Source organism: Excalfactoria chinensis, chromosome 12, assembly GCF_039878825.1.
Source record: "Excalfactoria chinensis isolate bCotChi1 chromosome 12, bCotChi1.hap2, whole genome shotgun sequence".
Lineage (NCBI taxonomy): Eukaryota > Metazoa > Chordata > Aves > Galliformes > Phasianidae > Excalfactoria > Excalfactoria chinensis.
In genome coordinates, this window is record NC_092836.1 from 7112325 (window position 1) to 7129330 (window position 17006).

Consider the following 17006-nt stretch of genomic DNA (forward strand, 5'->3'; position numbering starts at 1 on the left):
TTTAATAATCCTTGCCATGTATGGAGAAAGAAAGAATTACACAGATGTTTAATTATCTTAATGAGGTTACCCCCAAAAGGCTTTTGTAACCTCAGGCCTGGCAAAGACTGCTTTATAAACTACAATTCACTCTGCTAAAACTATATGCCTGTCTTCAAGTTTAATCTGCACATCGTGATCTCTCTACATGGCCTTCTCGGGGGAGGAACTCAGCATAAGTGGGTGGGTGCTGAGGGATGGGAGGACCAAGGCGAAGTTTCCACCAAGAGCCAAGCCCAGGCCTCTGTTCTTAGTCCCAGTTCATGACTCAGGTTAAAAGCCCCAAGCAGACACGTAGTACCTTGCTCACAACATCCCTTTCTTCATCTCCTATCAAAAAAAAAAGGATCTGCTCAACTTTTCGGCACAACAAACCAAATTCTGTTGGGTTGTATCTCCTGTACACTGGTTAAACTGAATCGTCCTACTTCTTCTTTATTATGTTTTGCCTTTACTTTCTCTCTCCCTCTCTCTCTTCTTTTTTTTTTTTTTTGGTAGAGCATCATTCTAATTGCTGCTTTTCTAATTTTCAGGTTTCAGAGTCACAGACAATGCTGAGCAGCTGTGTGTGTAACAGTTGCAGATCAAAGGTACAATTAGCCTAATGTGGGCAACAAAACAGAGAAAAGGATGATCAGGAAAATGAAAGAGGAGAATGCAAGCAAGCGCTCAGTGACAGAAGAAAATCATTAGTGTTGGCCAATACCACCAGACAAGAAGAGGCCGATGCCATTTGGAAAATAATGACATGGCCTCAGGAGAGGTGTGTGTATGTGTGTGTGAAATAAGCACTAAAAGAAAATGAGCCTTGCTGTACTAATTGGCCTCGCACTTTCCCTGTAATTTCTCTTGTGTTCCCCTCTCCCTCCTAATCATCCACACTCATGAGTACTTCCCCATTCAGTTATCTCCTCACAACTGCTAATTTGTTGCTATAGAATTAATTTTACAAGTGTACATTGTTATGAAACAATTTTCTGCTCTTTAAGATGATTAAACTTTCTACTCGCAAAGACATTTTGGAAACTCTGACAGCTTTCTTAAAAGTGTTTTCCTGGAGAAAAAAAGGCACCCAAAAAAGTTTCTGCTCTCTTATTCACACACGTCTAGTGATATATTTGGGCAAATTCTGGTCAGGTAGACCTCATCTCTCCACAGTAATAGCCTGGGGACAAGATGCAAGGAGGAGAGCCTTGACTGGATGGACTTTGAAGGACAAGATCCTCACAACTGATATAGACATTCAGACTGAATTCCTCTGTCCCAAAGGCACTAAGAAGCATCTCAAAATCTTAGCAGAACTGAAGAACATTTGTCTTACAATGTCTAAGCAAGGAGTTGCCACAGTTGTGAACAGCCAAGCTTTTCCCAAGTAGAAGTCAAGGACAAGGAATGAACGAGGGAAAATGGCATACTCAGACCCTTCTCTGAACAGTCACTCCTGCCTTTTGCTGCTGAATGACTTCCCCAGCACGCTGAGGGACCTGGAAGAAGCTCGTCTGGGAAGCTGAAAATCACAGAATTGTTTGCGTTGGAAGTGACCCTTAAAGGCCACCTAGTCCAACTCCCCTGCAATGAAAGGGGGCATAAAACATAGTACAGTACCTTCCCCTCACACCGGGTACATCACCAGAGGTTTAACTAAGATTTAACTAAGGTCAGCTGGCGTAAAACAGATGACTCTTTCACTTAGCTTATTCCCTGACTAATATGTGCTGGTTATTTCAGACTTTATTTCCTATATGTGGAAACCAGATGAATAATATGATCTTCAGAAGTTATCCTTCCCCCATATAAGCATGGAAAAACCTAATTTGCAGAGTCTTTTCAAGATCAATCATCCTTGCATGCAGTCTTCAGGTAGGGTCATTTCAAGCTTCCAAGCCCGCAAGTAAGCAGAGTTCTTAAAAGAGCCTGTCTGGTAGGAGGCAAAGCTGCAGTGAACTACTTTCAGCAATAGTTCTCTGCATGCTAAAAAGAGACAGAAATCACTATAGACTGAGGGGCTATAACCAGAAAGTACTTCTCAGCAATATGAATGATATTTCTCTCTTCATTGATTTTTATCTTCTTCATGGAATAAAACCCTATCTAATAAGAATCATTTTGTCATGATCTAAGTATTAAGACCAGCTATTCATCCTTCCTTCAATTTGTATTAGGCTGAAAATCAGCCACAATGCCTTCTGCTAGCACTTAAACAAGAGGCGTCATAGTTGGGCCATCTAAGGAAACTGGTGCATGAGAAACCACAAAGCAGAAGGCAAGAAGAACTGAAGACAGCTATTCCAGAAGCAGGTTTACCGATGTGGATCAAACTGCTGGGTAACAATGCTGAAGGCTTACTCACAGCACTGCAAAGAACATTCCCTCCCTCTCACTAAAATGTTGTTCAGGGCAAATGGCATGGTGAAACCTGCCTGGCAAGCATCTCACATCACATTCAGTGGCAGCAATTGACTTTGAAGAAGATTTTCAGGTGAGGAGTAAGAAAAACAGCAGTATATTTATTAAAAATAAAATAAAATAAAATAAAATAAAATAAAATAAAATAAAATAAAATAAAATAAAATAAAATAAAATAAAATAAAAATCCGCAAAACATGATGTAGGTTTCTTGGTTTCCTCATTAATCTGTTCTCTTACTGAGCAGTTATGATTCACAGCATTACAGTCAGGTCAGCATTTCTGTAACAAATGTTATTAAAGGCAGGATTTAGCTTAGTTTTTTTTAATTGGTTCTGAGCTATAACTGAGTGCACAATGTCTGCATTTTTGTGTTTATAAACATAGGGGAAAGCAAATATTTAAGGTTTTTTCACAGTATTCTGACTCCAGACCTGCTTCGATGGAAAACCAAATTACAGAACAGCCTATAGATTAGCAGAATGAACAATAACAATCAAATAACAAACAATAAAAACATGCAATATCTTATAAATGCTGCAGTAATACACACAATCACTCAGACAAACTTCTTGTTGTATCCAAATCCCAGACCATACTCTGCCAACTAGTATGTATGAATGCACTCCATTCGTTCCTTGCAGTTTAAATACCTGTTTTCCTCACCAAGGCCCTGAGATCCCCAAGAAGGAATATGTCTATACCCAATGGACCTTCTGCACAGTGAGCTGGGAGCACCAGGGGATGCCTGTTTGTATAGGCAGCTCCTAACCATACAAGACTTGGTGTGTTCTGTTAGATGCAAAAAGACTGTATTTGCTGTGCACATTACATGAAGTAGGTACATAAATGTAGAGTGGACAATAAACAGCAATACTGTAATTCTTATCAGAACAAATGTAGCAAATCCATGAGCTCAGTCTGTCTGAGATCAATTCCTACATAAAAGAAGGCAACCCCAGTGCAGAAGCTGCCTTGTCTTGCAAAATCAGAGCATGTATGTTTTGAGGTGAGGAATACACCAGCAATGATCCCATATTTGGGAGAGTATCTTAAAGCCCTATCAGGGAGAATCCTGCAGATAAACCGAATTAGCTTACAGCATACAGAGAAAGCCTCCCTTGAAACACCAGCTTGGCACAGCAACCACTCTTACAAATTAATTTCACAGCCACAGTTCGCTGCATTTCCACTTCTTAAAAAACAAAACAAAACTCTTCATGTAGCCTTTTTCCAAAACACTTTTCCAAATTTTCTGTTAAGAATCACAAATAGCATGAATCTGCTGTAAGAAAATAAAATTATCATCCTTCTCTCTCTTCTCCTCCCAGTAACGATTTGTTGGCTGGGTCCCGTGATGATCTGCCTAATGGGGAAGCCAAGCACCAAAAAAAAAGTTGTACCTATTGGAAATCAGTAAGGAACGTGGTTTGTGTACCTTCCCAACAACGCTTGTAAAAGGGCTCTCTCTGGAGGTCACTCACCTGGGTTAATGGTGATGAATTTGTTATCTGAGGGGTATTCTTCTGGAAACCTGTTGTCCTTTGGGAGAGGTTTTCTTGTTGTCTCTGGTCTTCTTGGGATCTTTCCCAGGTAAAGTTCATCAGTGAATGCTGGCGGCACTTGGGTGGAAGGAAGAGGCTGGGCTTGAGTGTCCGCTTCAGTAATACCCTCCTCCTCAGGATGTTCAGCCTTGGGAGCAACATTTTGGTTCGACTCTTCATCCGATATGGTTTTATTTCCTTCCTCCTCAGCAGTCCAGTTGGGCGAAGCCGTGGCCACGCTGGGCTCTGTGCTATTGCGTGCCTCCGCCGCAGCTGTTGCCTTGCTTTTCTCTTTCTTCTCAGACTCCTTTTCATCTTCTTCCTCATGCTCTCTTTCTCCATCCTCACTTTCACTCTTTTCATCCTTCTCCCCCTCCTCGGCTCCCTCGCCATCCTTTGTCAGTGCCGAGTCCCGCTCTGGCCCTGGGGAGGCAGCAGCAGCGGGCTCGGTGGTGGTTACCACAGGTCGCCCAGCCTGCTTGCTTGGGGCGGCTGCCGTGGGGAGCCGGGTGGGCCACACGCTGCTGGGGAAGGAGGAGATGCCGCTGCCGCTGAAGCCCAGCCCTGCCAGCAAGGTGCTGGTCACCACCGAGGCCACGGTGGCCTGGCTGCCGCTGGAGGAAGGCCCCATCCCTGTGGCCATGGACACAAAGGAGAAGGGGAGCCCCGAGGAGGTCCAAGTGGAGGAGCCGGAACTAATGGGAGCCATGTCGGCTGAGGAGGCAGGAGAGGCCGTGGGCTTGAGGAGATCACCAGGAGCAAAGGGGAAGAAAACAGAGCAGAGAGAATCAGTAGAGGCCCCAAAACCCTATCTGTGGTCATTTTTCTTTTGTCTCCCATTCTATGTAAACACCATTCTGCTATTCTCTGGATTTTGAGTGACCTACACCACCCAGATGCAAGGCTGGACCAGGAACAGCACAAGCAACAGAGCCACAAATGATGATGAGAGGAAACCCATGTTTGCCATTTCTGAACAACTGTAGCCACAAAAAGCCTCTTTATTGTTTTACACTCTTCACCCACGTCACCAGTGAGTTGTGAGTAGTGTTTCCTCTCAGGGGTAAGAGAAGATTTAATGAAGCTTAATGAGTTTAGCTTCATTACTCACAGTGCTTTAATCCTCAGAATAAAGAAGCTTAAAAATACAGTGTTACATAAGGGTTGTCCTGAAATAACAGCTGTGTGGCCAACATGGCTGGTGGGTTTGCTCTCATAGGAAACTGTGGCTTTTCCCACATGCACCATGAGGACCTTGAGTGGTACTGCTTTAATTTCCTAAAGTACCCATGAGCATCATGGGTACTTTCTTTACAGAAAGGGTTTCTTTACAGAAAGGGTTGTTAAGCACTGGAATAGGCTCCCCAGGGAGGTGGTTGAGTCACCGTCCCTGGATGTGTTTAAGAGCAATTTGGATGTGGTGCTTGGAGATATGATTTAGAAGAGGGTTGTTAGAGTTAGGGTACTATGGTTAGGCTGTGGTTGGACATGATGATCTTTAAGGTGTTTTCCAACCTCAGTGATTCTATGATCATCCTGCTAAGGGCTGGTGCCACAGCAAACAGTGGGGTATTGCTCTCTTTAGAAAAGAGCTACAGTAATACCAGCTGGGTACTTCTGAAGGACCTGTAAGGCATCAGGGGTTAAATAGGTTCTACTGAATCTCAAGCAAGACCATAAGAAGTCTGCATTTCTGAAACTGAAATCCGTAACTTAACAGTATTTCTGCATCTCTGCAATTCCCAGTTTCAATCAGGCCATGCAGTTGAAATGCTGCAGCAAAACAAGAAAGGCTCTCTCATGTTATTTTTAACCAGCTGCAATCATAGAGAACCTGAGACCTCAAAAGCAAACCTGTGCTTTAAAGATTTCAAGCCAAAACTTTAAATAAGCATCTAAACTTTTGGGTACTTATCAGTGTGAATCCCCAGGGCACTCTGAGATTTGCTCATTGCTGGCATGTGCAGGCTCAAATCTGAACTCGGTATTACAATTTGACAGTAGATTCTAGAACACCTCTATACATCATTAAACCAACATTAATCATTCAAATTCAAGTTCTCTATGTCTTACTTGCTTACTAGGGAGTATATCAGATTGGAACAGAATAAAACCAGAAGCAGTGTACTTACAGCAAATTCAATAGTATGAGCTCAGTTCATAAATTTGACTGAAGTTTGGTGTACTGAATACCCAAAACTTTCAGTTACTGATAAGTTTTGAGCTAAGATGCTCTGCATGGAGCATGATTCTCGTTGCATATACACGATTAATAAGAGCAGTTACATTTGTTTCCACAGTCATTAAGATCACATATCCCCTCTAAATGCATTCAAAACATATTCTGGAGGATTTTTTTCTAATTCACGAGAGCCCAGCGGTCAAAGACTCTAAGAATGTGAAGTGAAAAAGCCAAAATCCCTTCAACAAGCCAGGTGGGTTCTGAGACCCTTTGCAGCAGGTTTGAGGAAGCACCCACCCAGGATAGCACGGGTTGCAGAACATTCACAACATCGTGCTGCCACCTGGTGGGAACACTGCCCTGACTTCCCAGCTCCCATCAGCTCGCTGCAGTGATTTATGACCCCCAACTTACCACTCCTGTTTTCACAATTCTGGTCCCCTCGAAAATTCGAGTAGTGTTAGCTGAGAAACAAAGAACAAGAGCATTTCAGCGGACTGGGAAGGGAGTCAGGAACTGACAGCCATATCACTATACAATTCTTGCTAAACAGTTGCTGAATTGCTACTATTAAGCCTGTCAACAGGGAAAGGAAATTGAGGCCTATGGATGAATCGGTAACCAAGGGCTTGGCAGGAAAATGTCAGAGAAGACCTGTTGCATGCAATGAAGTCCAAAATATATATGCTTTCTCCATCTGGAGTTAAGGCAATTTTGCTATTATTCACCTAACTCTGTACTTGTGACTAAAGAGAGATGTGTTATTCTTTAGCCACTCAGGCCTGGCCTTTTTTTCTGCATTTGTGATAATATTATCCTTATTTATCGCTATCTAACTAAAATACAACTATAATCACATTCTGAACAATGTTCTGAAAGCTCAAACTGATACTTGAACACAGCTGAAGATTCGAAATAAAATTTATTTTAGGGGACACTTGGAAGGAAACACAACATCTGCTCTCACTGTAGATGTGTGTATCACTTCCACTGCTTTGAACTAGAGTTCCCAGAGTATCTGGCAAAACTGCCAAGAACTATTTACTCCTTTAACTGTAATTTCATAGGTATCATGGTCAAACCTCGAAGAATCTTTCAGTCCTACCATCTGCCTAGAAAGGTCATCATCAGTAGCACATAAGTTTCTGACTTCTGCCCGGCACCTACAGTACACTTCATAACACTATGCTGTGTTAATATACTTAGAAATCGTGAGATTTTGATTGGACAGGATATTCCCTGTCTGATTCCTGCTCTCCCTGCAATGTTGTTAACACAACAGCACATACTGCAGACACTGGGGCAGAACTAAGCTGTGTCCATGTTGTGCACACAGTAAAACATCTCTACACGTGGTTCTCAACACGAGACCGAACTCCTTTTCCCTTTACATAAAGGGGACACCAATCACCCACACGTTCTGCTACAACTGTGTCCCTGATGCAGAAGAGTCTGCAGTGGATTTGTTCTAGGAAACTAACACCAAGTTTTGCACTAGGCAAATTCCAATCGCTGGAAATAAAGACTCTGACGGTCACTGGTCACAATACGAAACAAGCATTATCTGCATGCATTCAAACATCATCTGAAATCATTCCACACCATACAGCATTCTGTAAAGAAAATGTTAAACACACACAGAGTCACTTAATGTAACAGTATGTATGTACGTTTGGTTTTTTTACCTTGAAAGAGCATAGTCTGGCTAAAGTCACTACGCATTTCATTTCGGCAAACTGCTTGAACTCTGAACAGATAAAGGATGTCAGGTGAGACATGGCTAATGATGGCCTTCTGTTTAAAAAAAATAGATATTATTCAGTTTTTTACCCCCACAGTACTGTCCACGATCAGTTTGAAATATATAAAGCATTGTGCTAACATTGTCTTACATGGCACAAACATCCTCACTGATATCTTAATGGAAATTTTCACTGGTTTCCCTGGAAAGGGCAAGGCCAAAGTCAAAGGACTTCCTTGGGACATAAAGGAATCACTCAGACCTTGCTGACTTCATTCTGTTTCTCAGGGAAGAGGTGAATGTGCCCCATGACAGTCTCCTGCTCTGAGGGTCTCTGCTCTCAGAAACACACTCCTAATTAATTGACCTTAAAGGAATTCAAGTGAGATTTTTGTTGGCAGAGATGCAAGTCCCAAACCTGCTTTAAGGCCAGAAAAGGACTATATGTTCAAACTGACTATTCTGCAACCAACAGGTTATGGCAACTTGATGCTGGTGGCCTGCAATGTCTCAGCACACTGGCTGAGATGTTTTTATACACTCTTAGACACAAGATGCTGCCTTGCTGCCTTCCAGCTACTTCTCCGTGTTGCCTTAAACTGCAATCACATCAGTTCGTGTTTTCAAGCACAAAGCATCAGTGGCTGTGGAGATCACTTGAAATACCAGTGATCTCTTTAACAAAACACTGTCTAGCTCTGTTTTAAGATGGGACAGCCCAGCTGTCTCTGCCAGAACACTAAAGGCAAATTGCACTTTGCTCCGAAAAAGAGATTCTTTCTTCTCTTGCCCCTAAAATAGACTAAGCTGTCGTTGCTTTCTTAACCTCCAAGCTCTGCTGCACAGCACAGGGTCTCACAGCAATTTATTTCCAAGCTATCACTCCATCACATCCCCTGCACTTTTAATTATTTCTTTTACATCAAACAGGATGCCGTCTCCATGCCCACCTCATTTTTGCTGATTAAGGCTCTCCTCCCTATACCTGATTAAAATGAAATCTCCCTTAAGAGTGCAAAGTTATGACAAGAGAGAGGTTACAATACATCATAACCTTGGGTGCCTTTCAATACATTCCTGTCTGGTTTTGTGAGGCACATCATTCCCTAATGTGACCCAGATAACAATGTCTAGTGGGGAAATTGAAAATATAAATGGAAAATGAAGTAAAAGAATCTTCATCTAAGGGAATAAGAGAAGTATTATTGTATAACTGATTGAATGGGCCCACAGGACTGTGTATTTGAAAAAAAAAAAAGCCACGATAACAGTCATTAGGAATAACACTCTGTGCTCCTGCATTTTTCATGTGCATATACAATTACTGATTTCATTATTCTAGAGGCTTTCTTTGATTAACAATAAACGGAGGCCTTTCAAACCTGAATATGTCACTTTGATTTTATATGCAGAGAACGTTAAAAGACCGGTACAATACTTGCTTCCACTTAGACAAGAATGACAAGCAGATCAAATCCTAAATGGAGGAGATAGATCAGTGTTTGCATCTGTGCTGGAGCTGTCGTGCTCTTCCCACTTCTTCTCTTACAGCAGGAGTGAGGCAGTGCATGTACAGAGCTACTCTGCAATAATTCTCCAGACCTGACTACTGCTGGCAGCACTTACTGATCAGAAACCGATCCAAAGACTGCAAAGGGCTATGCAGAGGGAAGAGCCTGAAGCCAGCAGAAGATTTTGGGGGATCGGGGATTTTAATGTGAAAAGCTGTGAGCTGAACAGAAGCTAAAAGGTACTCAGAGTCAGACTATTTCCTGAGCCAGCTGCTTCTCAGCAACAGCACATGAAAACGTGTCTGCACATTTAATCCTTTATGCACTCACATATACTATAAAATCAGACACCAATGTTTTGGTTAAGTCTGTTAGACAATGTTCAACTAGTGCCTAGCAATCTAATAGCAATATGCAGCAAGTCAAATGCTAGTCTGTCTGTAATGCAACAGCTGCTTCCCTTCTCTGCTTCCTTCTGCTAAGAAGACAATGTAAGGACAGTTTGACATATGTGTCTGGGGCTGATGCTGTGGTTTTACCAGGTCCTTGTCACTGTCCTTGGTGAAAGTCTTCTCCTTTTCATCTTCATTTTTAGTCCAACTGTAGGAGATCATGTAGTTCATGATTGGAGGGTGGTAGATGGTTTCTGGTTGGTTCCAGGTTACAAGCAATGCTGTCCTGTTCACAGGCTGCACTTTCATATTGACTGGGGGAGTGCTGCAAGCTGAAAAAGGAAAAGAAAAATATGAAACTCTCGTAAATACCTGAGAGAAAACAAACAGGGAGAACTGTGCCTCGCTCTAAGACCCAAGCTTTTTCTTTAATGCCCTTGCCTGCAGTAATAGCTTATGCTGCAATCCACTGAGACCAATGGGATTTAATACCACCTGCAGCTGCTTTCTGCTCTCCAGAGTAAAGGGAGAGAGAGAATCCATTCTCCGCAAGTTGGCTGCTCAGTGCTTTGCCTCAGTTTTTGACCTGGCATTTGCACTTATATTTCAACCTGGTCACTAAAAAGTTTTGCATTTCCACATTCACAGGTTCCCTTACAGCTGAGCCCCAGCTTCCCTGGCCCCCAGTCTTTTGCCATATGAAGGAAGAAAACAACCTAATGTGCTCTGCAGGCTCTGTAATCTCTATAAACTTGACATTGTTATGGCAGTAATCATTGTCCTCTTAACCCAGCACATCTTTTGTACATGAAAATTTACTTCTTGCTTTTTTTCTACTTATTTTCCTTCATAGTCTCTGAACTGTTTGTCATTAAAATATCAACAGCACAGGAAAGAGCAGAACCTGATGGCCCTCAGCCATCTCCTTCTGCTAACAGGCAGGGGAACCCTCCAGCCAGTCTCCAAAAGCTGTGACTCCCTCCCTCACCATACCCAGAATGCAGAGGCAGAAGTCACTTCTGGTCCAAGCCATGGTTGGTGGGGTGATCAGCACAGAACAGCTTAACTAGATGGGAAAGTATGGCTTCTGCTCACTGCATATGGCCAAACCCAAACCTCTCCAGGGAAGAGCACACCCTGACACTGAACCAGCATATACACTTTATGGAGGAGTGGGATGCAGAGCACAGCCCACTCGCATCTGCTGCAGAACATACCTTTCAAGCAATTGAAATATGAAGGTCAAGGTACTAATGAAAAACACTAGATGGCACTCATATGCTATCTAAAAGCCTATCATTCACTTTCCAACTATGGAGTTTAGGTTTTTTCCAAGCTTTAAAAAATCACGTTTAAAATAAACAATTCAGGACAGATTCTCATGTTCACTTTCCAAATATAAACTCTGAACCAAGAAAAAATCACTTGCAATGATACCTAAATACATGCACTGTAGCAAAGGAGATGGTTAATTTTGGCAAGGAAAGTCAAAGCATCACCAGCCCATCACATTTACACTGTTTCAGTTATTTTTCCTAATATGACTTTTCCATTTAAAGGCAGCCCATCCAGTTCGTATGTATGCTGGTATGTATGGTGACTGGGTATATATCTGGACATTATTTCACTTCTATAGAGTCTCAGTCATACTGAAAAGTCTCCTTCTGAGCCCAGAGTTCCCGGTTGGTCTCACAGCTCTGCTGCTGCATTAATGAAATAAGTTACAGTTCCTAAATAAAAGAGATAAGAGTGCTGTACACACCAATATTACCAATACAACAGAAAAACACCCAAGGGCTTCATTCTGCTGGCAATGCAGCTGGGTGCTGAAGGGGAGGGCCTGGCCCTGGCTCTGAGAGCACAGCTGAGAGCAGACAGCACTGCTGGGATTTACAGAGCTTCGTGGTTCTTGGTATGCCTCTCCATGCTCACCTTCTTCTGCTGAGACTGTCAGATCAATTCTCACATCACTGTTTACAGATAACGGGGCCAATAAATCATAACTGCCCCCTCTGAATCCCTTTGTCATCACAGAATCGCTCCTCAAAACGCCACGCCAGCCTTCACCATTCCTTCTAAGCAAATCCATCTGGAGGTGGCACCCAGGGTGAAGGACTACCCAGACCTAAAAGCCCTATCTAGTCCTCCTTCTCCATGAGGATATTCAGAGATTTATACAGTTAAAGCAATCATGCATTAAATTGTTTTAGAAATAATTCAAGCAGATAACCTTCATGAGAGACGGACAGATTACCTTAATTGCAGTTTTACTCTCAACCACCCCAAGCGAGTGCTTTTTCAAACAACCCTAAGCCACCCAATGGACAGAGGACTGCCACGTCCTCCGCTCCACAACACTCTTTGCAGCCGGCATCCACACAACTCAGAACAGCTCAGAGTTGAGGAGAGAAGCAGGTATGTCCCAAGGGTAAATGGAGACATACAGGCTCAATGTTAAGACATCCACTGCCACCGTGCAACGTGATCCAAGGATATGGGCACTTAAACCAGCTCAATGACTGCAAGACTTCACTGAGACGTGCTGACATGTTTTTACCAGGGTCACTGCATGACTGGGGTGAGCTGCCTTCACCGCCAGCCAAAAGGAGATGGAATTTACCCTGCTGCTATTTCAAGGTAAATAATGTTACAAACTTTTTATGACTTAGTATGACTTTGCCTCAGTTCCTGGGAGGCACTCAGAAGAATCCTGATGTAATTAAGTAATACCCAGCATTTTCCATTCGCTCACTTCTTTTTTTTTACAGCTTATGAATGGGCAAAAAAAAATAAAAAATAAAAAAAATATCCCTTTTATAAAATGAAACATATGGTTTTATTAATTTAACCAAACCTGCTCGGGACACAATGGAATAAAAAACCATTTGATCCAATAATTCAATTTGATGATTTAATTAAAGAGATGTATAATAACGTAGCAAATGTCTGAAAAGCAAGAAAAAACCGCAATGATGTAACCATTTATAAAACAACTGGCATTTTCCACAGAGGTAATTTTCCTTTCAATATTCTGTGTGCCTTGGATTAGCAGCAGAAGATTATAAAAAAAATTGCAGCTCTTCTCTTTCTTTTCTATTATTATTATTATTATTTTTTAACACTAAAGAGCTTCTACTGATTCCACAAAATGTGCCTGAAGGACAAACAGAAGCAGAAAGAGGTTGGGTCAGGGGAGAGGTGACTGAGTGTTCCTTGGGACTGAATCAGAATACAGCGAATAGAAACACGAGTGGGTTGGCGGGTTGGTCAATGTTTTCTTTTAACCAGGCAACATAAGCAAAGAATCCAGTGAACTCATGACGTGCTTCAGAAAAAAAGAAAGAACTTAGCCCAAGAACCAACATCACACTGAAATGGCAGATTTCAGCTATTTTTAGGGAAGCATTACTAATGTTCTATGTTAAATTCGGATCCTAAGGGATAATAAAAATACTGAGGGAGATTTCAGGATGTCTCTCTGTGGTATAACAGTGAAGCACTGGTACAAACTGCTCAGGGGGCGATGGAGTCACCAACCCTGGATGTGTTCCACATCTGCGGAGATGTGGCACTGAGGGATCTGGTTGGTGGTCATGGTGGGGGGTGGGCAGTGGTTTGGACTGGATGATCTCAGCGGTCTTTTCCAACCTTAATGATTCTCTGAACACAGAGCAGAGATACTTGAACTAGCTCTGTGTACGTCTAGGGTGATACCAAAGCCATGACAGAGGGCTATCAGACTGCCCTCTGATACAGAGACAGAACAACCTCTCTCTGGGGCCACAGGAGGCTCTCTGGGAGGCTCAGCAGGATGGGACATTGTCTGCACCAAGGGCACATCGTGCAGCAATGCCCTGAGTGCTGCATGCCCTGGACCTCTACAAATAAAACCCAAAAGCTCACTCAAGCTTAGGGAAAACCTGTTTACCACTTGCAGACAAATGCAGCATGATAATACAGTCCTAAGCACTGGCCAGGCCAGCCATACAGCACAGAATTACTTTCTTTGTGTTAAAAAACATTCCAGTGGGCTGGAACAAACAAAATTAATTTAACAACTTCACATTCATCTCTTCCATAATTTGATTTGTGTGTTGTATTTGGCTACATAACCTCCACGAGGCTTTCCTAACTGGAAGCCTGATAAAGCTTAATCCAAAAGCTCCTGGCAGCTCCATTTCAGAGAGCTGAAAGACAAAAAGGGGGCTTATCATTTTGCACAAATTAACCACTGATATTTAGATACACCCATGACTGCAGAAAGGGCATGTCAGAGAGATTACGACAGCTTTCCTTTTTTGTTTGTTTGTTTTCAAAAGCAGCCTACATTTCTCTTTCAGAGAGAGAGAGATGCAAAAGCAGCCAAGCTTTCTGGGTTTCATTATGCTCTTTGCATATGCTACCTGTGGTTATAAGAACTACTTAGGGAAAGCATGAGAGAGCACAGGAGCTGTATATGGGGTTATTTCTTCTACATCTTCTCCCTGTAACACAGGTATCTCTCATGATGAATCCAGTGGTACTGAGCTCAGAGGGATTTATAAAATCCTCTAAAAATATTCTAAGTTAGCTTTTCTGTGCATAAAAATGTCACTACTTTAGATGCAGTTATTTCTAGCTGTGCTATGCCCTCTTTTGGAAAATCCCACTCTCTCCCTCCTGTTACACATCTCAGCAACACAAACCTGCCATTCCTTTTCCTTGGTATCATGGGATATGCACTGAGTGATGGAATTCTGACATTTTTCTGCACAGAAAAGCAGCATCCCAGTGAAGTCCTGAATCCCTTGTGAGATGGGCATGGACCTTCTGATGCAATTCATAAACAGAGAAACATCTGCATATGGGGATGTACCCATAGCATGCTACTGCCTGAGGACTGCTCAGAGGCAGCTAAAAGACAGTGACAAGGGTCTTGTGCTGCTTAGGTCTACAGCTGATGGCTGGAAGGTGAGAGGGGCTTCACTTCTCGTTTTTCTCACCTGTTTCAGACATATATGGGACTGCTGGCATGAAATGGTTCTTCCACTGCAAAGAAGGAGCAAAGCAGAGGGGACATTTTTCCCCACAAAGACAAGAGAGGAGTAACTGAGAGGTCAATAGGATGTTGCATGCTTTTCTTCCTCACAGGGCAAACACGTGGGCAGCTGAGCTCTTGAGGCAGAGAGGCTGCTTATTTCCCCTAAGCCTCAGCACTGGGAAGGAGCAGGAAGAGCAGGACAGATGGAGCCCTTGCTGCCACTGCTATAGTGGTGCCCAAACTCAGCCCTGAGTTTCACAGCTGATGTCAGAGGAGCCTGCAAACAGCGCCATCGATGCCTGCACTATTGGAAAAACACTGTGCAGAGCTTGGCAGCATGCAAAGACCTGACTGCAGACAAGACAAAAGCAATGCCACCACCAGCAAAGGGAAGAAAAATGCTTTCAACAATATGTACACACACACTCATATTCCTTCTCATTATCAGGTCCTCAAAACGATAAAAACATTCACACTTGCTTTAATGCCACGCCAACACAATCATGGTACCAGTGGTGATACAGTGCCAGCTCCAGCTGCCTCGTGTTGGTGCTACTCGATGGAAATGCCTGAGAAGGGAATCTGACCCATGACAAACAACAGCATTCTTTTGGCTGTCTGATTTAATCTTGGAGTTCAGCAAGGGCTGTGCTCCCAGAGGATAACAAATCGACTACGAGGATCATATGCAGAGACAACACATGCTCTAATACATAGAAAAGTGCTATGAGGCATACTTACAACATTTTCGCCCTACTCCTTTTACTAAATGTGTGCAATTCTTTGCTTTGCTTTAGCGTATGCTGTTAACTTCCTGCAGTACTTATAAATGACATTATTAATATATAAGGATAATTGCTTTAAAGGGAAGCATGCATTTTTCCTTTACCTTTGCCTGCACTTTGCCAGCAGGCATTTACAGGCTCTGGAGCATGCTGTACACGCAAATATTTGTGTTGATCTACTTCAATCCACAGGCAGAATGTAGCTAGGAGACAGACTATTTATCTTCCCTGCTCTTACCTTTCACTATGCTTCAAACAAGGCTGTTTCTTAAGGTGTAAGGGACACTGACAGATCCTGCACTTGCTTCTTGAGCTGCATGAAGTAACCTCCTGAGCTAGACTGCACATAGGGCATTGCTGGCCCAGCAGCACTAGGCAGGCTGGCTTTACCCCTCTTCTACCTGCCCATTTCCTGAGGTGAATGTATAACCAGCATTTGGAGCTTGTTTGATTCATTCCTGTATGGCTCTTTCTAGCATTTGAGTTTCCATGGCATCACAGCAACAGATCCTATTTTTCTGAAAGGCATGGATTATGTGTTTTACTGGGCTGTGTTTGAGCCCAAATATTTCATATAGTTCACAAACATCGTTCTACAGCTGTGGCCTGAATCCTTGAATCCTCAGCAGGCACAGAGCAGCTTTGCTCCATCAGATGCCATGCTGGGTTAAGCTGATGTCTGCTGGGGATTGACTCCGCAAGCTCTGTGTTTATAGTGCACACACATACACGCACACAAAGGGTGCCCTGTGTTTAAAATGTACATTTACATCCTTATATAGACAGTGTGTCTGACGTAACACGTGGAATCACATTCAGTGGCATGTGCTGAATCCATATGGGGAGCAAGAGGGTTTTACTGCAGGAAGGATGCGTGTGTTGTGTTGGCCAAAATGCCATTTCCAGTGTCCTGGCAAGGGCCGCTTGGACCAGGAGGCATAGAAAGAATGAGCCAATGGGGCCAGGAGAGCATTCCGGTACCTGCCTCAGCGGTGCCCCAAATCAGTGTGGGAAAATGGCCCTTCTGTAGCTTTTGCAGCCTTTTTCCAATGAGAAAGATGCTCCACAGGCACAGTACAGGCCAATGTACAATGAAGGTTGAAATTAAAATCACTCCTTCTGTTGGCCAAACAACTGGATCAGTGGGTACACAGTGCAGAAATGAATTCTCCACAGGTTTAAGTGGAGCAAATCATCCAGTTCCCTTACAAGTACCTGGCTCTTCTAGCTACAGTGGCGGCTATGAACCCAAACTATGTTTTCCTTCACTCTCTATTCCTCCAGCTATTTTGGTTATGCTTTTATATGTAGCATATAAACAAGTGCAAACAGTTACTTACTGCTTATTATAAAGCTACTGGCATGCTGTCCACTACATTCAGGTAC

At 42.9% G+C, this 17006-nt stretch overlaps 1 protein-coding gene across 1 annotated transcript in view; it reads right to left on the reverse strand.

Annotated features, from left to right (window-relative positions):
* Positions 1 to 17006, reverse strand: part of PTPRG (protein tyrosine phosphatase receptor type G) — a 379786-nt gene that overhangs the window by 65902 nt on the left and 296878 nt on the right. Inside the window, exons 10-13 of the mRNA XM_072347365.1 lie at positions 9963 to 10147; positions 7857 to 7965; positions 6586 to 6635; positions 3930 to 4728 (exon numbers count right to left, since the gene is read on the reverse strand). Of these exons, the coding sequence (XP_072203466.1) occupies positions 3930 to 4728; positions 6586 to 6635; positions 7857 to 7965; positions 9963 to 10147 (1143 nt within the window). The remainder of the gene's footprint in view (positions 1 to 3929; positions 4729 to 6585; positions 6636 to 7856; positions 7966 to 9962; positions 10148 to 17006) is intronic.